Source organism: Argiope bruennichi, chromosome 2 (assembly GCF_947563725.1).
Source record: "Argiope bruennichi chromosome 2, qqArgBrue1.1, whole genome shotgun sequence".
Taxonomy (NCBI): domain Eukaryota; kingdom Metazoa; phylum Arthropoda; class Arachnida; order Araneae; family Araneidae; genus Argiope; species Argiope bruennichi.
In genome coordinates, this window is record NC_079152.1 from 139082723 (window position 1) to 139107571 (window position 24849).

General features: G+C 28.3%; 1 protein-coding gene across 1 annotated transcript in view; it reads right to left on the reverse strand.

The window, feature by feature from the left end:
- Positions 1 to 24672, reverse strand: part of LOC129961691 (polycomb protein eed-like) — a 42523-nt gene extending 17851 nt beyond the window's left edge. The window contains exons 1-5 of the mRNA XM_056075230.1: positions 24326 to 24672; positions 8284 to 8430; positions 4994 to 5083; positions 3301 to 3363; positions 11 to 136 (exon numbers count right to left, since the gene is read on the reverse strand). Coding sequence (XP_055931205.1) covers positions 11 to 136; positions 3301 to 3363; positions 4994 to 5083; positions 8284 to 8430; positions 24326 to 24493 — 594 coding nt within the window. The 5' untranslated portion in view covers positions 24494 to 24672. The remainder of the gene's footprint in view (positions 1 to 10; positions 137 to 3300; positions 3364 to 4993; positions 5084 to 8283; positions 8431 to 24325) is intronic.
- Between the last annotated feature and the right edge of the window lie 177 nt (positions 24673 to 24849).

Here is a 24849-nt window from a genome sequence, read left to right on the forward strand (position 1 = left end):
GAATACAAACCTTGATTGTTTTTTGAACTGCAGGACCAATAATACGAATGACCCCTCTAGTTCCAGCAGCTGCTAAAAGAGGATGTCCAGTCACATCATCATATGACCAAGCACAGGTGTAAAAATTTTCATCTGTCTGAAAACTAATTAAGGAAACCAACTACTACACTTAAGCATTTTTTAAAACTAAATATAAAAGTGCTATTTTTATTAATGTTCTTATACAATGGAAAATTTTCAAAAATGCCTAAGAGGAAACTGAAGTACAATCAATCTTTTCTTGTATTATAATTTCAATTATTGAACTTAAATATCCAAAAAATACTATTCATTTTGTCTTTATCTTTAGTTAATATCACAGAAACAAATAATTTTGATAGTATTTTATAATTTACTTTTTAAATAAATGAAAATAATAATAAGTAGACTAATATTTTATATTTAAGGCATTATTACTTATTATATACAAAAACTACTTTTATACTTTAATTATTAATACACAGAATTTATTTTTATTTTACTATAAGATCAGGAAAGAAATATTTATATTCTTTAAGGATTCAAGATTTTTTAAAAAAATTTCCTGTTAAATGATTCTGTTACATATATCTTTTGCAAAAATGCTAGCAATATTTTAAACATTCCTTTTGTTTAAAAAAAATAAGTTTTCATTTCAGAAAGTACTTTAAGAATGCACTTCTATAGTACCCTTCTACACAATCCATAGCTTACCATCAGAGCATTCAATAGAGAATACTCTCTTCATACAGAAAGTTTTTCCCTGCAGAAGGTACCTCAGAAATAGGGATGTGAAGCTTCCTGTATAGCGGTTTGTTCTTGCTGTTTTGGTGGGTACAGAAATGGTGTGGGGTTAGCTGCCCTCTACTGATGACGGGAATGCCTTCTTATAGCGCTGTTTGTACCATAGCTGGTGATAAGATTCAACCATAGTTACCAAAAATAGTTGTTGTTCTATAGTTGTCACAGCATTCCAAACATTTAAAATTTCCATGTGTTTTCACGCAAGTCAGAGCAGTTATTTATGATCATAGAGAGACTATTTCATACAGTGAATTTATGAAGAACAGCAATTTAAAATACTGAGTGAATAAAAAGACAGGGGAAAAAACTTTAAAAATTTTTAATTTTAAAACATAAATGGAAATAAAGGAAGGCTTTTTTTCCTTTGTCAAATAATTTTATTACCATTAGAATTTTTTTCACCCCATCAATAGAAAAAGAAAAAAAAAAAAAAAACTTATTTCAAAAATAAGAATGACTTATTTCAAAAATAAGTTATTCCATCTCAAAACATTAAAACAGAAATCATCAAAATGAATGACTTTATAAAATGAGTCAAGCTATACTTTGAATTAATTTTTTTCAGAGAAATTTTAAATTGGATCTTTGCAAGTTCTGAACATGCAGGGAAAATTTTGGCTTTGGAGTAAAGAAGCAAATCAACCATATGCTTTTTACATAATACTGCATTATTTTTCAAAAATTGTGGTTTTAAGCAAGATATAGTTTTTAAAACCACAAAATTTTGGAACATACATTCTAATATATTTCCTGTTGCATTCTTCTCAAATATATTACACTCTGCTAAAAAGTGGCCTTTTTCAATTTCAGAAGTTCCATTGGTATTTAAACAGTTACTATTCGAATATTGTGTTTCCCACCCACTCTGTCTTAGAAACTGGACTGATCTATGCAAAAGAAAAGGAATGAATTTCCACAGTTTTCTCACAAGTATTGTTAATCATCCTTGTTTTATAGATGAATTTTAAATTCCTTGTATTCTTCTTGTTCTATAGATGAACTTTAAATTTTCTGTGCTTTCCTGGTGCCATGTCAACCTTGTTTACAGTAATATATTTTTTATTATAGCAGACACACATTGTGGATGGGATTTTTCAATAGCTGTATTTTCTCCTCAAGAATCCCTACAGCCAAAAGTTATTTGATGTAAAATCTAAGAAGCTAAGCATATACAAAGAAACAAATGAAAATATATTTCTTCCTAAATACTGAGCACAGTAGTAGACAGTGCACAGGCAATATTAGTAATATTCCCACATAAAGGTAGCTGAATACTATGCTTGCAGTTCTGGAAAAATATAGCAATTATTAGTAACAGAAACCGTTTAAAATAACTTTTGTAACTTACTCAAAGAGTAATGAAATGACAAAGAAATCAGAATTAAAGCCATATCAAACCATAACTGTCATGCTCAATATATGCATGTGTATTTTCTATTTCTAGGCAAGATAATTATGGCGTGTTAATGCAGTATGTTAATAAAAAGTATTAAATGTGCTACATCTGCCTACAGCATAAAATTAATTGTTGCTATTCCAATGTACAGAAAACTGACTCAGCAGAGCCTTGGGAGTAATGCAGTTGATAAGTTTTACTTCTCGGGTATACTGCAACTGGTACAAGCATGATTTAACATGATTGCAAACATATGAAGAAGAAAAAGATAACACAAAATGAAAATTTTCAAACAACCAACTGACTGCCATTTTTAAGTACATAATGTTGGAACCGAATGCTAATTAGACACTTGAATTCTATAGCATTTATATCCATAGAAATAAATTGCATAATCTGACATTTGTAAACTACTAATGTTTCCTGTTAGACAAAAAAAAAAAAAAAAAAAAAAAAATTATGTAGCATTTTTTGGTTTCTTGTGGGGGGGGGGGGATTTATTTCTAACAATAGAAACCAGCAATTTTTTTTGTTGAAAATTATGAATTTCATAGATTTACCAAACATTTTAATTAAACAGTCGTTTAATTTAATAAATATGTCTGATGAAACAAAACCATAAAAGTATTTTCAAGCAAATGCTAACAATAACATTTACTCCATAGAGATCTCATCAGCTTGGAAATTTCAGTAATCCTAAGTATACGATAGTCTGGGATGCCTCATGCTAAATGACAAAACAAAATTATATTTAACTAAAATAGAAACCAAATTACATTTATTTATTTTTTAATTCTAGAATTTTTCAGAAGGGATATCACTTAATTGTAAGATCAGAATCTAATTTTCATAGAAGGAAAAATTTGTGACTAATTAATTCTAACTGAAGTCATTCTGGTAATTTACAAGCAAATTTTAAAAATTTATTACATATCAATGACAATTAAAAATTAGATTATTAAAATATATAATTCAATTAAAACAAATAAAGAATTAAGAAAATATTAAGAATAAGAAAATATTCAAGACAAAATAAGCAAATGAAGAAGGAATAACCTGTGAAGATTAATACTAAAGGATACATCAGGGTCAGCATAGGCTTGAATTAATTTAAAGCTTTCTTCAGTACATTCATAAATAGTCACCTATATAGAACCAAGTATTTATTAAATATCAATAATATTATAACAATCAATTATTCATGTGAATAAATTTAATTTATGAAATAAATATTAATGAATCTCCAAGATGCAAACTTCATCAAAAACATTTTGGATTTAATTTCAATCTTTTTATCTATGGGAAGCAATTACACAAAAATGAAAGAAAAAGAAAATTCAAAATTATATATAACAAATTTGAACAAAATCTGTGATTTTCTATCAATATGTGTATATGCCTGTGTGGTTAAAAAAATAGACAGGATAGAGAAATGAAATTCGATTTATAGCCCTCACATAAAAATTACAAATGTGTATTGAATTTTGAAACCAAGTTATAAATAATTCAAAGTGTATCTTCCACTATATGAAGGAAGCTAAGTAGAAAATAAATCACATCACTCAAGGCAATACAAATTCATTAATTATTACTTTTTGTTCTCTGTTTTATATTTAAAAATTACAAATGAAATTAATATAAATATATAAAAAGTATAAGATGCATCATACAGAATTATTTTTGAAGCACCCTGAATAATACATGAGCAGCATTTGCATTTTATAATGCAATAGCAGCTGTAAACACTGCTACAATTTTAGGTTTTTAAAAGCAACATTATGTTGCAAATTTTTGTATGTGAATCTTTATTTAATATTATCACTTTAGACAAATATTTTAATACTTCTTTAGAACATAAATCTCAATTTATGTTACTTTTCTTTGATCTTGATTCATTCTTAGTCATTTCAATATTTTCTTAAATTTTTTTTTTTTAAATTTGAATAATAATTTATTTTAATATCACATGAAAAATCATATTTTTAATTGAAATTAACAGAACAAATAAACTAAGATTATTAATAAAAAATATTATTTCTATCTACTGTAATAAAATGATTTGAAAAATTACAATACAATAAATAATAAAATTTGATTTTGTACCATATTATGCGATAAAATTATGAGAAAAAAGAAATATCAATTTATAGTTAAGCCAGAGTTATTGCAATAACAGTGCAATAATTTGTCTTACTGAATTACTTTTTTCCTAAATTTTGAAATATTTTAAATTTTATTGTCTAAAGTTATAAGCATTTTAGTATAAATGATTGTGAAATCTCATTACAGAGCAGTTTTCAAATATTCTATTTTAAGGCTAAAATAGTTTATTGCATAATGAAATAAGATTTTAAAATAAATCATAATCATCAGTATATGACTGAAAATGGTCAATTGAATGATGCAGTAAAAAGATTCTATTGAATTTCCTTTTCTATAAAGTTCATTAAATCCCAACTAACAATACTTTTTTAAGCCTAACAATAATACGATTCATATGTTACACAACAGTATCCTCAAAACACAGTTTAATACAAGGGGAATGAAACGATGTACATATGCAAGATAAAAGTTTAAAAAAAAGTAGCAACAGTAAAAGAACAGTTATATAAATAAAATTTATTAAAGATTCCACTAGTCTTAAACATGCATTATTAAATATTATTTCATAATTTTGTAAAAATTCCAGTGGAATTTAATACATTAACCTATACAATTTAACATCTCCATGTATTTTTCTTTCTTTCATGCATATTTGATTATATTTAGACTCACCCTATTACTGCCTACAGTAGCAAAAACCTTCTGTCCATCTTTTAAGTAGGGATTGAATTGCACACCAAATAAGGGTTGTCCATGATCTTCCTGGAAAAATAAAATAAAATATATTCAAATTTGTTCTAATATTTCATGTTCCTGGAGATTGCCAGTTTAATTCTGATATTATGGAACTATATATTATATTATAGAAACTATATATTATGGAATTATTCTATTAGCAGCTACCAAATACCATCAAATTATATATTGGTGTTACTCAGAAAGTTACTTATTTTAAATTTGGCATTTTTAAAAACCAAATTTTAAATTTTCCAGCCTTTTTTATAGATTCTTGTAATCAACAAAAAGTAAAATTTACTATTTTACTTTTTCAAGCAATATTATTTTTAAAGTACTTCTACAGTTTCTATATCAGAAACATTCATTGATCCTTTCCTTGAAATAATGGCAATTTGAATAAAGAATTTTTATACTGTAACAAACAAACAAAAAAAAAATCTAAAAAAATTTTTTATGAAAAAAAACAAGGATTTTGTTTGAACTCCGAAGTTCAATGCTGCTAAGTTTCAACAAATAATCTAATTCCAGCTTTTCTAACACTTTTGTTTATCATGCAGTACAAGCTGAATTGCAAAAATTTCAGACAATTGTTAGGAAGAGAGGTCATGAACAATTAAAATTACTCAGAAAATCAACAGATCTTAAAAATCATCTTATAGAGCACAGGAACACTTCATGCCAAAAGAAAAAAAAAAAAAAGGAAAAATTTAAACCCGGAGAATACTGTCCACAATGGACCCCCAAAAAAGGAAAGCAGTTAATTACTTTGAGAATCTGTATACCTGCCTAGACTGTTAGCCAGTCTCTTTATGCAAAGGGCACCTTCAGAAACGTGTTATCTTTAATATTTAATATCAAAACATGTACAACTTTCATTACCTTCTTACCAGACCCTAATTTGACTCATTCCATTTTTTTTTCTATCTTTGATATTAAAGAAGTTATTCTGAAATGAAAATTTCAACCTCCCACTATTACCATCCCCTATGAACTAGATTGTCTATCTCTGAACCCATCTGAGGCTTTTACATTTCTTACAACATATTTCAAATCGGTAAAAGCCCAAACGAAATTACAAAATAACTCTGGAAAAGCATTTGTTATATATATATATATAACAGGGTGGTTTTAATTAAAGTGACCCTATTTAGACCCCTCTAGAACCCATTCTTGAATTTCAGATTTTGATGAAACAATATATACCAAGGGAAAAAGGTTTGCAACTAAAAAATATGCTCAAATTTTGACCACCAGATGGTATTTAAAAAAAATTCCTGATACAAATTATTCAAACCTATAAAGAAACTTGCAGTTAGAATCCGAAAATGATTCTTGTGCATTTGCCATTGTTAATCGTACCCTTTAGAAGATCAAGCTTTACTGATAAAACTGTTTTATCAAAATGGCAGCAATAGCTTAACTGCATTGCATGGATATTGTAGTTTAAAGGAACTGCGAAAAGGGCTCACATCAAAGAATGTTTTGAAGATGATTATGAAATTTGAAGAGACTAGAGACTTGGGTGTGCCGACAGGAAGAGGGTGGAAATTAGATGCAAATGAAACTGTCGAAGAAGTCGCTACTGTTATGGTTGAAAGAGTCTCCCATTCCAACTATTCTTCAGCAAGTGCTTGATCGGTGCCATGCGAATTGTTGATTCCATAGTCGACAATATGAAAAATTCTGCAATTTATTTTAAAATGGTATCAGTACAAGATTCACATGGTGCAATGTTGCAAATTCAAGATCTCTAAACATGGTATGAATTTACTTGCTGATTTTTAGGGAGAATGGAAGTTGATGATGCATGACCTTGTCAAATTCTATGGCTAGATGAGGTGCAGTTTCCTTAGAAGAGGCTGTGAATTGAACCAAAATTGCTGCATATGAGGTGCTTCACCTCCTAATGTCTTGCACCAACAACCACTGCATTCTGATTGCATGACTGCATGGAGTGGATTTACAGCTGATTTTATCCATGGACCATTTTTCTTTCTTTTCCAACCAAGTGAATGGAATAATGAACTTCTTCGACAGCAAGTCCTTCCTGCTTTACAGGAACCACTGTCTTCATGCAAGATAGAGCAACATCTCACATTGAACGCCAAGTCAAAGAACTGCTTCATGCTAACTTTGGCAAGAATCGTATAATATCCAGAGCTTTTACAGATGCAAGATCTCCTCATTCACTCAACTTAAATCACTGTGATTTCTGGTTGTGGGGATTTCTAAAAGACTGTGTTTATGGAGGAGGGATTAGAACTTTACCTGAGTTGAAAGCCAGCAATGCATGGCATGTTGCTGAAGTTCCTCGAGAGTTTCTTGAGCTACCATTGAAAACACTATAATGAGTAATTGATGTCAATGGAGCACACACTAAGCACATTCTGTAACTGAATAAATTTTATTAATTCAGACTGATTTATTATCCTTCTTTATTCACCACAATTCCCCAATGGTAAAAATGTGAACTATTTTTTTAATTGCAGAAATTTTTACCTCATTGTCTGTATAACATATACACAAATTTCATCAAAATCCAAAAGACAGAATGAATTCTATAGTGATCTGAATAGGGTCATTTTAATTATAACCATACTGTATATATATATATATATAGATATATATTCTACTTTTAAGTCTTTTATTTACACTTCATCATTATAAATAAAATACTTCAAAAACAAATTCTTTCAAATTCACTACCATATAGCACCCCTAAAATTGAATCAAAATCTAATATAACAGGAAGGGCAGCATTTCTGCTGACTGAATAGCTCCATATATATTTAAATAAGAGAGACCCATGAAAGCTTAAAATCATAACAATAACAGGGTCTGAACTTTAGTTAGGCTGCCTTTTCTCATACTATGCAAAATCATTTTCACTAATTATGTTGATAACTAGACGTTCAGAAGAAAAAGAAAAAAAAAAACTTTCGCAGAAATATTATATATTTATACATACATGCAATAAATTAGATATGGTGGTTGATCTTTCTTTTCCATAGTCAGTTTTAGACAGTTAGTAAAAGAATGATTTTCATTAGTTGCCAACAATACTTCATTCTACTTATGAAAAAATACAAGCTAATTATGTTCTATAAATGATACAAAAGTTCTGAATTTAAGAATTCTATAAGATTAGGGAGTAGGTAAAAAATTTAGTACTAATCTAAGTTTGAAGCAATTTAAGAAAAACTGCAAAAAATATCAACTATTACTTTTATATATGTTGTACATTTGTATGCTAGCTTGCAATTCTTAAATTTCCATCGTCCTTTGCCTTTGCGACGACCTCTATTTGTTGGTGTATCACTACGAGAGGCATTGTCAAATGTAGATGCACTCCCAATGCTTGATGTCTCATCCTATAAAAAGAAAAGCATTATAAGCAAGAACAGGCAACATTATAGCTCAGTAAAATAAAAGTTAACTAAAGAAAAATACCCATAGATTATCTATGTATTATTAAGGACACACCAAGTCATTAACTATCATTATAATGAATCTGAGCATATTAAAAAAAGAACCCAGAATATCTTGAATATAAAAATTCTTAGCTCATGAATATTGAATTCAATTACTTCACATGATTGATAACAATAATTCATTCCTCATACTTTGCCAAGAAATGCTATCCTAATGTTAGACAGTCTATTACAGTACTTGTTAATGAATAGATGAAACTGAAAGTCAATCAGATAACAATATTGCAATTTCCTTTTTAATTCAGCCATTTCTTCTTTTGCTCCTTGTTTATACAACTTGAAAGAGAGGTAAATAGATGAAAATAAAATACTGAAAATAACAGAGAGGTAGCTAACCAAGTGTAGAAATGAAAAGGAAAAATGATACCTCAATATATATCAACAGCTGCATTATTCACAGACACCAAGTAAGAGACATTCATTACTATGATCTCTAATACTAATTTATAGATGTAAAATAAATTGCAAAACTAACAAAACCCATGCTCCAACATTAATCATTGGTCAGATTTAGCCTTTTCCCCCCCACATGTAAGCTCCAAGATCCCTAGACATATCAATTACCACCTGCACCCTTTTCCTGTTTTGATTTTGGGAATATATAAACATTGCTTCAGGGCATATTCTCAAAGAAGAAAAGTACTGATAGTCACAATGATCGCACTGATTTCTATAACATTTATTACAAACTAGCCCTCTGCCAATATTAAATAAATGTTACAGAATTCAGTACAGTGAGGAACAACCAGTCAATTATTATGAGTATAACAAAAAAATTTGTATGCATTTTAAATTCTTTCAAAGATTATACTATATAAATTTCTCTCATTTATAATAAAATTTATATCTCAATTACAATTTCAAAAATATTTAAATGATATGAATAATAATTCATTTTGTTTCAATCAATAAATACACTTTTGAAAATATTATGAAATCTAAATTTTATACAGTCTGTTAATCCTATCTTTCAATACCCAGTAAAATATTCTTGCCACACCAGTTTTTAAATCAAATTTTAATATTTCTATCTTCTGCAAACAAATCTAAACCAATTATAAAACTCTGGGTATCATTATTTGAGAATGATCAGCAATTTCATTATTTTAGACCAATTAGACAAGAAAATTCCGAATGCTGATTAGTATGTCTTCTTCAAATCTGTCAATGGAATGATCTAAAATTGAACAAGCTAAAAAGATATAATACAGTGATATTTAAATTATTGTAACACAGTCAATTTTAGTGTCAAGAATAAAACCTTTTTTTAAATTAAAAAAAAGTCTTAATAATATTTTATTAAATATAACTCAAAGGGATAAGGGTCTGTATAAAAATTCATCAAGCATTTATTGACTCAAACTACATAAAATATAATAGTTTATTTCATTTAGAACCACTTTTCGTATTTAGTGTTTATGCTTATTACTAACAGTTTTGAAATTTACAGTTGAGACTGACAGAAATGGATATTTTCTATATGCCAACCACATTTGATTGAAATAATAAAGAAATATTGAATTTATAATTTAGATATTTTAAAAGGTCACAGAAAGCACTTTTTATACATTTATTTCACTAGAAAATATCATGTTCTGTATTCACTGAATTTCATACAGACATACTGAAAATTATAGTTTTTCAAGTTTAGTTTGTTGTGACAATTAACTGAATCTTTTGAATTTTTGTGAATGTAATGACAAGTTAATAAAAGCTAATTGTAATAATAGCATGGCTGTACATGTTAAGCTTTTTATTTTATATGAAATATATTGTTGGAGAATATGCTTAAAAATGACATCATACCAAAAAAAATGGCATCAGTGAAAAGTTTTTTTTTAATTTTAAAATGATATAAAAATAAATTTTGTGCCGCAATATTTTCAGAAGCTATCATGCAAAAATGTCAAATGGAATTTTCAGTATCAAGAAAGAGGTCAATACCTATGATTTTATAATTGTAAATCCAATTTACAATTTAAATTCTAGAATCTCTAATTTCTCAAACTATCCCTCTGTTTATATTAATATTTATACAGCAATTGTTAAGTAAGTTATTATTTAAATTATAAGTTTAAAGTGCATTTTCTAGCAATACTACATCATTTGGGACTATATTCAAACATTGTACTAGTCAAAGAATTCTATTAAGGAATAATAGAATTCTTTGAATTCTTTAAGTCCTTAATACAATTATAGGCTTTAAAAATTCCTTAACAGAATTATAGGTGCTATTCTATTAAGAAATTATTGCAATTTGACATTTTTTTTTGTGTGTGTGGGGCCCCAATAATTGAACAGTATTATTAAATCATTTTGAAAAAAAAACAAAAAAACTTTAAAGATTATTTTTTTTTGCAAGAGCTTGATATGGCTCCTATCAATTTTTAAATTCTAGACATCATGTTTGCAAGCATTTCGAAGTAGGATTTATGATGAGACAGTATATATGTTAAATTTTACTTTTTTATGTGCAGCAACAAATAAAATTCTACAGAGCCTGGAGGAAATGCGCTAACTTAAGAAATTGACGACAGAACAACAGCAAACATTAATTGAATTGCAAACGACTAAATGAATTTTTAGATCAAATTCTTTTTTGGGGAACACTTTCAATATTGTGGATAATTTCGCGAAAAAAAAAAAAAAAAAGTTAATATAAAAATTAATTGATTAGCCACATGTTTCTACTCTGCAACTGTTATGATCCCTTGACCTGCTAGGTGCAAAATGGATCTTGTACATCCTCTTTAGCAAACAATTCTTCCTTAGAAAAATAAAGGGCTTAAAATTTGCATAGTCAGATGAAACAATATTGCATTTTTTTCTTCCTTATCCTTTAATAATGTAATTTTATTAAATTAAAAAAAATCCTAAATAAAAATTATTAAACATTATTGTTAATTTTATGTTTGTTTATTGCTGAAGTTATTGTAATCATTAAAAAGAAGTACTATAAGTGGCCTTTATACAGGATTGTCTATAAATAGCCGTTTGATAAAATCTAGTAATATCACAGCCAATAGCATTCACAATTTTTGAATAATCATAATATAAAAAATGATTTTCCTACTGAAATTTAGAATTGGAAAATATTGTGAAATAACTGGTATATAATTTTACTGGTATATAATTATTATTAACAAAAACAAGTTTTTTTAGAGGGAGGGGAAGGGGTCAATGGATTTGAACAATTTCCATTCCATGGGGGTTAAAAATTCAGTGAATCTCCAAAAATTAATATATAGTTCTAAGTTTTCATTTAAATTATCCTTACTGTTGCTTAGTTACTGAATGAGATACATTTCCTTACAAAAAATTTAAATAAAAAATAGGCTTACTTTGCAGTGGTGCAATTCATCTTATCTGCAAATTTTGTATAAAGCTAAGATGCAAACGTAAGCTGGAACCTATCAAAATTGGTCAAACCTGTATGTTTTAAATTTTATATTAACAAAACAAAATTGTCTTGTAGAATTAAAGGAATCTTTCTATGATTTTTAAAACATCTGAAAAGGTGTAGGGATATTTCTGACTGAGAGAGTTTTTGAAATAAAAATCTGAAACAAATCAAGTGGCAATAATACACTCTTCTAAAATGTTCCAGAAAATTAAGTTAGTTAAAAAAGTTAGGAAATCTAGCAAAACAAGTTAAATAATAAGACTAATTCCAAAATTATCTAATTCTCAAAATTTAATAATATGAAATTAAACACTGAATAATTTCTCATTATTTTCACAAAAAAAGGGTATCAAAAGGTTTATGATTTTACCACTGTTTGGTTAATTCATTTTGCCTAATGATTCACATTTTTTTATTTTTATTTGATAGAATAAAAAGGAAATTATTATCTCCAACTTTTGTTAGATAAATATAAGTGTTGCACTGATAGTTCTTTTAATTTTTTTTCAAAGTATCTATTTTAATTATCTTATAGAAGAAAGTATTCAATTCAGTTTGTAAGAAATGTAAAATATCAGTCTGTATTTGAATTGCTTAGTTAATCCACAGGTTATTTCAGCATAAAATTCTTTCAAGACAGTATTTCATAAAAATTATAAATTTCAAATTAATAATAATAACTGAAAAAGAATTTTTATAATTGTAAAAGAACTTTCTCTGATAATAAGAGGGATGAGGAGGATTAGAGACACAACTATTAATCTCCCAATTAAAGAAAGTTCTCCTACACTGATTAATATTCTTAAAACATTAATTCGTCAATAAAACTAAAAACTTTTGAAACATTTCTTTTCTCAAAATAAATAATACAGCAAACACCATTAGTGTGATCGTGGTTAATATTATCATTCACTTTATATTATAAAAATCTTCTGACCCCAAATCAACATAATAGAATTTACCGAAAAGTATTCATTCATTCATTCTACATCATTTAATGTTATCAATTTTGAAGTAGAGAATTGAATTATTCATCATTTTCAAAAAGAGATTGTCATTTGTACAATTCCTCACTCAACTCACAAGGAAACATCTGAATTGGAGCCATTTTCATCATGCAATGAAGTTCACATGCTTTTGACTTGACCAAAGTGGACTGATATAAAGGGACAGCTATGCTTCAGAAATCTATTGAACAAAAGTACACTGCTTCCTTTAACAGAATTACAAATGCAAAATGGGTTTTTTAAAAAGCCAATTGATTTGAGTGTTGAAGACAAAATTGAAATTCTTAACAGGTCTAAAAGATCATTTAAAGTGAATCAGCAGTGCAGCTGAAATGGTGTATGTGGAATTTTCAAAGCATCTTCTTTTTAAAATTTTGAAAAATCAAGAGCTTTTTAAGAGCCTTTTTTGTATGCATTTTTTTTTTTAATTATATGGCACAGCCTATAACTTTTCAAGCAACTACGAGATTTAAAAGTTATTTATTGTAATTGAAATTCTGATTTTAAGCAAACATAAAGGTGTAGAGCATAAGAGAATTATGCATATTACAATACTTTTATACAAACATAATTTTAATATTATATTATACTAGATGCAGTAACCTATAGTTCCACTTCCATTTATTTACTCTTTTTGTTTTGAAAAAAAAAAAAAATCTACATAAGTGTTTTGAAATTCTTATACTCGACCCTTAGCCTTAGTAATTACTACTCTACAGTTTTGGGTCAAAGGACGGGATGGGATGTACATCTTGGGGTAATTTTTTCAAATATTTTGTTCAGAATCTTAATTAAAAATAAACGAAATTTTGACATTTTTCTGAAAACATTATGCCAAAAAATAATTTTTATATCATCTTAAAACTCTTCTAAATCTATTAAAAAAAATATTTTATGCTTATTTTGAAGCAATATATTTAATTGTTGATATGAAATTCAAATTTCATTATAACTACTAATATTTCATCCTGGCTTTTTTCCTGTTGTTTCTGAACAAAATAGGAGGATTTAGCTTTTTCCATGTGGAGTAAGTTTCTGTATAAAATAAGATTTTAATGCAGTTTTGTTATTCTTACAATTAAGGTTCTAATTTCAGAATTAAAAATGACAATTGCTGTTTTTTTCTGTAATATAATTGGATGCATAGATTCATTGGTTGAAAATGAAGGAAACACACATAATGAACTGAATGAAGTATGGCCTCTAAAATAGTACAAGTTATATATGTATCAATGTTTAAAGATTTTGCTGAAGAAGCCATTAAAATAAAGTTACACACACACAAACACACACAAAAAAAAAAAATTTAATGTAATATTTAATAATTTTTAGTTCTGACAAACCAGATGGTCGTCAAACACAGCTAATATTTCTTAAAAAAAATTATCATGAAGTTTCATTTGTAATTTAGATACAAACAGAGAATACCTTTAAATACTACCTAGATAGTAAGATATTGAATTAACATTCATAAAATTTTTAATTCTACAGACATTTTTTGTGTTAAAAATTAGTGAAACCTAAAATAAAAATTGATCAGTTTAAATATATTAAAGAAAAGTCCTCATTTTGACAGAATTTAATTCATCTGATCAGTTAATAAGAATTCCTTACAATAACAGTTTATTGTATAGATGTTTTTGTAAAAGATCAAAATTATTTTTGCTTCCCTCTCTTTTTAAAAATCCTACATTCAAAATTGAATTTCAAAATTCTTATTATTTACATAAATCAGTATGTGCACATCTCTTTTTCACCCATACCACTTAAAATCAAGAAGCACGGTCATAAATCATTCCACCCTCTTTTTTTCCCAATGAGGGAGGGATTTTTCTTCTTCATAGCTATCTGAATGCTATAATCAATCAATTCCCTTATTGAGCAGGAAAATAATAGAAAGCCAGTTTTTAGGGACCATATCAGATCACCAAATCAATGGTTGTGTTAATTATGCTTATTTTAGACTTAGAAAAATTTTGTTAAATTTAAATAAACACCCTGTTTTTTTTTAAAATCAGTTTATGGTCAAAAAATATTTACTGAGTTTAGTTTTTACAAAAAGCTTCTTGAAATTCTTCTTCTGAACTTTTTATCATATACAAAATATAATCATTATTTGGTCAGACCAAAAAAGAAAAAGAAAAAAAAAAAGAGAGAGAGAGCTTGTCTGATCAATTTATCCTTTATCCACCCTTCCCCCATTTAGAAAAAAGTATTTTAAATGAAATGCGATTGCTTAGTACAACTACAGAAGTCGAGCAAGAAGAAAAATTATAAATTCATCATTTGTACAGTACATTTTCAGTACTTTTTATTTTTTTAGATAAGTCACATAATGCAATTATTTACTGTTAAGAATATTTTCAGGATCTGCTAATGTAAATGGAATGGTGGATAATTCTAAGGATTTCATTACTTTTTAATACAAAATTAAAAAATGGTTTACTTAAAAAAATAAAACTGAACTCTCCAAATTCAGAATTCCAATGCATTTTAATGGAATACTTCTTTAGTTGACCTGGAAATAATGCCATACAAAAGATTTTTTTTCTTTCTTTCTTTTTTTTTTTCAGATGAGTGCAAGTGAAATTATTCAGATTTTACAGCATGAAATTATTAAAGATTCTGTTAATTACTAAGATTACAAGATTGTGTTCTAAGTAGCATATGATTGTAAAGATTATTTCACGATTCCTAGAAAAAAATGTACAGTTCAAGGAAATAAATTTACAACTAAACAAATGATAATAAAGAGAAAGTAATAAGTTATCGCTTGCTCTCTTGATATCTTTTTGTCATCAACTTTTTCACATTATTACAATTTCATAATTCCATTATTTTCTAATCTTTTTTTGTTTTTCAGTTATCACTTTTTCTAGCTACTCTTTCTTATAAATTTGTACTTTCACTTTAAATATTTTCAGTTAGAAGCTGAAGAAATTGCACGAAATACAAGCATTAAAGCAATAAATAAATCATGTGCAAATTGCCTTTAATCTTTGGTTTATTTTAAATTCATTACTTTACTTTTATCATATATTAATTCTTGTTCTAAATTTTTTTCAAGCTAATTTTTACTGCCACCTAGAGCTGAGATTTAACTTTTGAAGCAGAGATGTAAAACATATTTAGAGTAAATATCGTCTACTTGTTTGTACTGCAAAGTGATATATCCCTAGGAAATGCATGTAAATAGTATGCCAAAAGAATATATTACAGTTCATACTGCATCGTATAGGGTTTATCAGAACCATTTGTAGATTAGCAGTAGCTAGATTTGTAAATATGAGCACTAAACAAATTGGCAACATCCTGATCATTTATAGTAACAGAAGTATGCCCCTTCTTTTTAACCCATATGCAAAAATAAATAAAATCTTCCTACTTTTAGCTTTTAAAAAATTACAGAATGATTGTTAAATATTCTATGAAAAATTGAAAATAATTTAATAAATCCTAATTTCAATAAATAATGAAAACAAATTCTTAATTTTAAAAAGAAACCAGCTTTGTATAGTTAGAAGCAAAATTAAAATAAAAACTGTCAGTAACCATGTTTTAAAAAATTATTTTCTGAAGCCAGTAAGAAACAATATCACATAGCCCCAAACTTAATTACACTCAACTAATGAAAAATTTTATTCAATGAACCATTTTAAAGTTAGTTAAGGCTTGCAACATTTTTGGTAATTAAAAAAAAAATTTTTTTTAAATCTGTATCTGAAGTTTCTGGGTATTTTGTGTTTGATCACAAATCAATCGACCCCAACCCAATCAGTAAACTGTTGTTGGTGATACTAAAATGTAAATAAATAAATTATTTAAAGATTTTTTCAAGGTAAACTGTATCCTTCCTTTGATCCACTTCTAGATTAGGATATGAAATGTACCTAAACAAATTTTTATTCCATATTCAGTATAAAACTTATTTTGATATCAGAAAGGTAAAGAATTCAGATACAAAAGTCCAGGTCCAATTTAGTCTATAATAGTTCTTTGTTGGATGTTCTACAAGACTAAAAAAATAAATGGATGCTTGCAATTTATTTCAGCACTTACGCCTGACAATTAAATTTTGGAAATGAGATATGCAAATGGAACTGATGCAATGTGGATGCTGACAATATATCTTACAGACAGAACAAAGTGATTCAGATGTAGGGACAACATACAAGGAAAAATACTAGTTTCTATTAAGAAAAGACTGCTTCTTTATACAAATATTAGTCTTAATTTTAAAGTCTGATTGTAGACAAAACTGAAGGAACAATAACATTGCAAATACTTAAAGACCATTTCGAACTCATGACAACAGCAAGAGTAATTCAACTAATGGGCAAATTCTTCAGAACAAAGTAATGCCATCAAAAACATAACTTGTAAAAAAAAACCAGGTCTCGCAACTCAGTTCTTCTATTGTAAAAAGTTACGAGATCCATGTAATACCAAGTTGGTCAATTTATTCAGTCCCTATTTAAGGGTCCTTCTGTCTTAAGTTAGTACGTAATTAGCTAACTTAACAAAATCTTATAGTAACTATATCAATATTAAAAATCTTTTATGGTTGAAATAAATAGATGGACTTGGCAATCACATAGATTGACTTAGCTTCTCGGTAAACTTCGGGATGTGACCCCATCGCATGAAATCACAATGTATCTTTACATTAAATTAGATTACATTAACATATTATATTAAATTAGATTGTTTAGTGTGATTGCCAAGTCAATCTATTTACTTTAACCATAACAGATTTTTAATATTGATATGGTTACTATAAGATGTTGTTAAGTTAGCTAATTACGTAATAACTTAAGACAGAAGGACCCTTAAGTAGGGACTGAATAAATTGACCGACTTGGTATTACATGGATCTCGCAACTTTTTACGATAGAAGAACTGAGTTGCGAGACTTGGTTTTTTTTTAACAAGTTATGTTTTTGATGGCATCTCATTTCTTTTTGTATGTAGTCTTCCTCTTTTTCTTTTCCGGTACTACTTCTTGAGCTTCAGCTACATTTTTTCTTAAAGCCCACTCCCTGTATCTATGGGTTTTTCTCGTAAGCTTTGATGCTACAATTTTTGACAAGTCTGGACGGTAAATGCTTCTTAGTCTGTTGTATTCACAAATTCAGGATTCCTGCGCTTTAATACTTCCAAAGTCGACATAAATTAGATGTAAGCCATCCAGACTTGTAACTCTCGAAAGTGCCACATAAGCTTGACCGGATGTGAATACTGCAGAACCTATATCCATTAGTGCATTATTTAGACTTAGGCCTTGACTTTTGTGTATGGTTATAGCATAGGCTATACATATGGAAAACTGTTCGCGATGAGCATAAGCTCTATTAATTTCAAATTTAGTTTTGACCGGACTAAGCTCGTAAACATGTTCTTTATTAAATGTAATGTATATTTTTTTAATTATTTTTGTATTTTCCGGATCAACCTTTACTCTTTGCACTATACCGATAGAACCATTAACTAAACCAAGAAGCTGTGGCCCGTTATAAGGATTTACACCCTGACCTAAATCTTAAATCAGTCCAAAGGAAAAGATCAAACAAAAAATTACAATTTCAACTAAACAATTTAGAAAAAATTACTCGAGCGCTAACAAATAAAATTAAAAACATATTAGAAGCGGAGAAACTAATTAAATGGGCAGTTCATGCTTCAAGATCAAATGCTTTTTGTATCTTGACTCTATCATTGAATTACTATAATTGATTCCAATTAATGTGTAGTATTGAGCTGCACTTTTGTTCACTAAGCTTTCAAAAATGTTTGTTAATTGTATGATTACATTCTCATCTAGTGCACACAGATCATTCATTACAAGACCAAATTAGATATTGTTACAAACCTGTAATTTTGCTTCCCAGCGAGAATAGTGTCATCATAAGAAAAACCGTTTTACATTAATCTGTATTGAATGCTGTCGGATGTCGCGCCAGTGATCCCAGAGCTTGGCGACGAATTTGTCAACAAAATAGATAATGCTCGAAACTTCGAGAAATTTATCGATCCGTCCATTATTACACGCATATTTTATTTTTTCCTTGATTTATATACTAAACACTAATTGTATTCAAAATTTAAAGCTTCTATGTCTGCTAGAAGTGCCTTAGAGTTTTGATGATCGGTCAGTCAGTCAGTCAGTGACAAAATTCACAAACTTTGACTAGTTATAATTCTTAAACTACTGGTTCAAATTTAATGAAATTTGAAATATACCGTGTTTATATAATGCCTACTTGGTTACTGAAAATTCAGGCTTCTAGTTTTATTCACAACGAAGTTATAGGGGGTCGAAAATGGCCTGAACTGCTTCGAGAAAAGGATGGTACGGCGTGCCGCTTGTTTTTGCTCGACTTGGCGGGGGCACTGTCGTGCCCCCAGATCAGAGAAGATGCAGACATCTTCGAACATTGATTAAAGCCTGCAACAGCTAAATTACAGAACACAGATCATGAGGTGGCGAACTTGCATGTTTGATTCTAAACAATATAATATCCCCCTCATGAGTTCTGATCTAACAGATATACAGATAGAAAAACCAGGAATTTTAAAGCAAAATTAAAGTTGGACTGATGCTTGATGCTAACCAATTATAGCTCATAAAGCAAAATTTTGAGAAATTGAAGATCGTCTTCCTCACTAGTGCTTAAACCTTTTAAAAATCAAGGGGCGTTTCTGGTGATGCAAATGATGCATGTGCAAAAGAAGGACTATTAAGAAAATAGAACATTCCTATTTGTATAAAAGATATAAACATTTTAAAGTAAACTGTAAGGATAGGAGCCTTTGTAAAAAGCCTCTGCATGAAAATTTTAATACTGATATTAAAATTAATCTAAAGTTTTATAAAGCAAAATGTAGTTTATTAGAATTAAACTTTCAATCAGTAACCAGTTGTTATCTTTGAAAAAGGGATTTCAGATACAAATACAGCAGCTATGATTCATTTCAACAATGATAACAGCTTACTTTCAGGCTTTAAACCAGTTAAAAAAAATGGAAATGTTGTTAGGGAATAAACATTTTCCAGTAGAAGAAATTGGGAAAAATACATTTTTTAATTAAACATAAAAGATTATTTCAATGAAATTACTTTATAAGATGTTTTATATAATCCCAAGTTAAAGAAGAATTTCTTATCTGGTTCTAGATTGGAAATAAACAGTGCACACTTAATGGGTTCTGAAGGCAAGATTCATTTATATAATAAGAATTCGGAGAAGTTTTCTTCAGCTGCACAACATGAAACATTATCAGGTATCTGCATATTCTTTATTAATAACTCATTTAGTGTTAATCACACAAAAGGCACGAGTGAAATAAATCCTTCATCATCATTATACTAAAAATTGAACATTTTTTAAGTTTCAGCAAGTTTGCATTTTGTACAGCCCCTCTGGGATAACCATTCCAGTATTTTAATATATGACAGTTCCCATTGTTAAAGAGAGAAGGAAGAAGAAAAAAAGTCACTAAGCAATTATTTAACCAATTATTTAAACATGTGTTAACACTCTTGGACCTATCTCACCTAGAATTCCTTCCCGAAATTTTCACTTTCTTTCTCGCTGTTTTTCTTCTTCTTTTTTTTCCTGATACATTGGGTAAGCAAAGTTTTATGATTGTGCTTACAATTTAATGCATTCAATGTCAGGGTAAAGAAAAAAGAATGTTTTCTTTGCAATTCTCAAACAAATTGAGCACTTTTTAAAGGCACGTCTTCAAAACTAAATACTTTTAAGATCTTAAAAATGATTTTCAAATTTAGGCACTTCTTATGACATTATACAGTCTTATTTTGAATGACCCTTTAAAATTGATGATAGAAAGGATAAATAATCACTGAAGATACATTTAAGGGTTGATAGCTTTCATATGAAATAAATATTGTTTAAAACAGTATAGTGATTGGGGAGCTCTGTTTATGTTTTCCCCTACAGAGAAGGTAAAATAAAGTAGTTTTCGAGATTTCCCTCAAAAATGGACGCTGAAAGTGGTGAAATATAGATAATTAATGATGAGGTATCTAGACAATGTAAACTTTCACATGCAGCGACGTAACTGGGAGGGGGGCAGACATTTATTTTCACTACAAGACAAGGCACATGGATCTTTGACCCCCTAAATGGTAAAACTGGGGGGTCAGTACCCCAATTATACTTGGACAATGAAAAATAATATTAAATTTCACCCTAATATCAAAGTTGTAATATAATAAAAGAGAATGTTAAATATGTCCATTATTCCATTTTTAAAATTTCCTCTCTCTGCATTTTTGCAAATTTCCTCTCTTTAGTGAAAAGTGAAAATATTTATACCATGTTAAATATAATTTGTAATGATGTTTGCAACATTAATGGACATTGTAATTAATTTATTTGCAGTTTATTTAAGAAATCATGAATAACTGAGACATCCTTCTTTTCTCAAAAACAAGAATTTACCAGTATTTATTACAGTTGCAAAATATAGTTTTAATTTTTGGCCTGTGTTATGCAGATTAGGATTAGAGATGAAGCTCACATTCTCAGTACAGATTAGAAAATCCTCCCTTCCACCCTTCAGCTAAAAAGAGGACATCATTATCGATGGATCAACAAAACATATTAGCAATGTGATCTCAGAATTAGAATCAAACTGTTGCACTGCGAGAAGCAAAGGAAACAGCAGAAAAGCTTAATCTCGGGTCTCATTTTAAAGAAGTACGGAGGAAGAAGAAGGTGAAGTTTGATTATACAGAAATGAGAAGAAAATTGCTGAAGAAGATGAGGTAAGCTGTGAATTTTCAGGTGAGAAAAAGTGTAAACTGTTGATTTCACAGATAATCGATTGCATTCTGAATGAATTGAGGCAAAAGTTTCAAGCCATTCAAAACTTAAATATTTATTTGATTTCATCATTCAGTTTGAATCAATAAGTGGAGAGGAATTGAAGAAGCAGGCACACCAGCTATCAAATACATTTAAAGAAGACCTAGACAAGAACGAGCTTGCAATAGAAACAGAGAGAAGGACTTGAAGATGTGTATCCCAATATAACCACCACATTGACAGTTTTCCTCATGATACCAGTCTCTGTCACCTCAAATGAAAGAAGTTTTAGCAAATTAAAGATCATAAAAAATTACCTCAGAAACTTAACATGACAACAACTCACCAATCTTAGCATCATATCCATTGAGTATACATAATCTTCAAAGCTATCTTTTGGGGATATTATAAAAATGTTTTCAGCCAAAAAAGCTCACAAAATTATATTTTAGTTCCAGCTTTTCATGTTTTCAATTCACTTATACCAATTTAAGAGATTTGTAAATGTCTGAGTATAATACTTGAGACAACAGCTTGATTGTTTGTCATAATTAAATATTCTATTCTACAGCAACAGCCTGTTGATTTATTCTACACATATACACATCAAGATATAATTCAATGAATAATTTGATTGCAGCTGTTATGATCAGACTGAAAGAATGTGTCAATCATGCTATTTTCAGATTTGACAATCAAATACTAATTAGTTTTGTGTTTTATGTTGTACTAAAAATTAAATTATGTACTGAAATCAAGTTTTCACACTTGAAGAAAAAAATCGAATAGGGGAATGACTGTATGATGCCAATATCATTCATAATCGGGGGGGGGGGGGGGGCATTTTGGTTTGATTAATCAAGGGCAGGGGCGGGGAAGCAAGTCCCTGCCACATGTGCCAACAAGCCTAGTTATGTCTTTGTTTAGACGAAATAAAAACCAGCAAAATTAGGCTGGAAGATTCAGTCAGGGTTTTCTTCTTCATAGAGAAAAAGCAAGGCTGTAATATTTTAAAATTTTTCTCAAAAATAAAAAGTATGATAATGGCAAAGAAAACACTGTTGATATATTTAAGGATCATGAAAAATTAGCAAAAATTTAATATATTGCCAAACATTGAATAATCAAATCTTTGATCTACAAACAAATCAATCCACTCATAAAATATTTTTAGTTGCATGTATTTTCTATTATCCACTGATAATAAAACATTTTGTTAAACATGTTAAAAAAATAAACATGTTAAAAATAGAACTTAATATGTAAAACAAGCAAACCAAAACCTGGACATTAAAAATATCAGTTGCATTATCAAATGATCATAATATCATACTGGTAATACATAAAATAGTCACGATAAAATATTATACAAAATTCTTCCTAGATTTAAATATTAACTAATATAAACAGATAAAAAGCTAAAACTCTTTAATATTCACTATTCTTTTGTGGTTAATGAAAAAGGGCCATGTATAATTAAACTTTACATAATTAATTTAATGGTTTAGTTAATCTGGTACAATCTCCCTCTCTCTATATATATATAACACAAATAACTTTTTCTTTACTGTGTGCATGTGCCAGCATTCTAAATAGTTAAAAATTCAAAAAAAAAAAAAAAAAAAAAATCCATTAAACAGAAGTTATTATATTATACTTTGAAAAAAAAAGGAAATTTTATAATCAATACAACTCTTTAATGTTTTCGGTACAATGTAAATAATTATCTTTTTAATATAAAAGAAAGTCATAGTAAACTTATATAGAATGTTAAAAGACTCAAGTTCCAATCTTATTTTAAATCAACTTGTATTTCTCTACTTTCCAAACTTTGGCCAAAATGTCTTCAGCATGTCTTAACCTTTCGTCCCCACTTTTACATGATCAAAATTTTAAATCTCATGTAAAATTAGTTCTTTCTATAATAACCCATGCAAAAGTAGGACTTATTTGCCCAACAGGGAATAAAGTCTGATCTCCAGGACGTATATGCTCATCAGGGCTAAAAGGATTAAATTTCACACTGAAATTCAAAATTAAACAACACATAAGACTATTTTTTGAGCTTATGATAACATGCATTGCTTTAAACCCAAACAGTGTATGCAATGTAAATAAATGCATCACGTTATTCTGTAAATAAGAGAGAAAATGATACAGAGAAATTAATTCTTTTCAACGAAGTCTTTCACAAGAATTATGAAGAATTATTTAGACAGGTATATCATTTGTATTTAATTTCAGATCCAGCAATTTTTCCACTCTTAAAATAAATAACTAATCCCAAAATTTCAGCAAATAAAACTGTAATATTTTCTAATATTCTTACAATTAACAAGACACAATAATGCTTTGCTTTAAGTTAAGATAGAAAAAGAAAATTTTAAATGCTAAATAATATCAATTATAAATACAAAAAAAAAACATTAATGCACTATAAATCTTGTATAAACCGAAGACGCAGAAAGCTAAAATCAGTCAATGGCTTGAATTTTAAAATTAAATATCAAGAAAAAATTTAAATATCTTACAATATCATCTCCAGATTCTTCGTGATTTGAGTGGTCCGACTGACTAACTAAATTAACAGGTAAAGATCGAGCTTTACGTAAGGAAGATATGGTTTCAGTATCTGACATATTATCTCCAGACAAATTAATGAAATTACAAAAGGATTCTACACCTTTCCAGATAAACATACATAGAAACCATTAATATTAAAATGTAAAAGAAAAGCTAAATTAAAACAAAAAAACCCACTAAAATAAAATTCAAAATTATAATCGAGTTCTATTTATCCAGTATCCACAACAACCCCTCCACCAGTTTCAAATCTCGCTTCGAACCCACAAGAAAATAAACAAAAGCGAAAAGCGGCAAAAAGTAAAGAGAGTTTGAAATGTTTTATGTCATTTCACTTCAAAAATATTAATTGAAAATAAAATTAAGAGAGAAATATGAAAGACGAATTGCCAGATAAATTTAAATTCATTCTATTTCCTGAAAATTTTATTTATGAAACTTTATATTCAAATGTCAAAAGTTATAATTATTT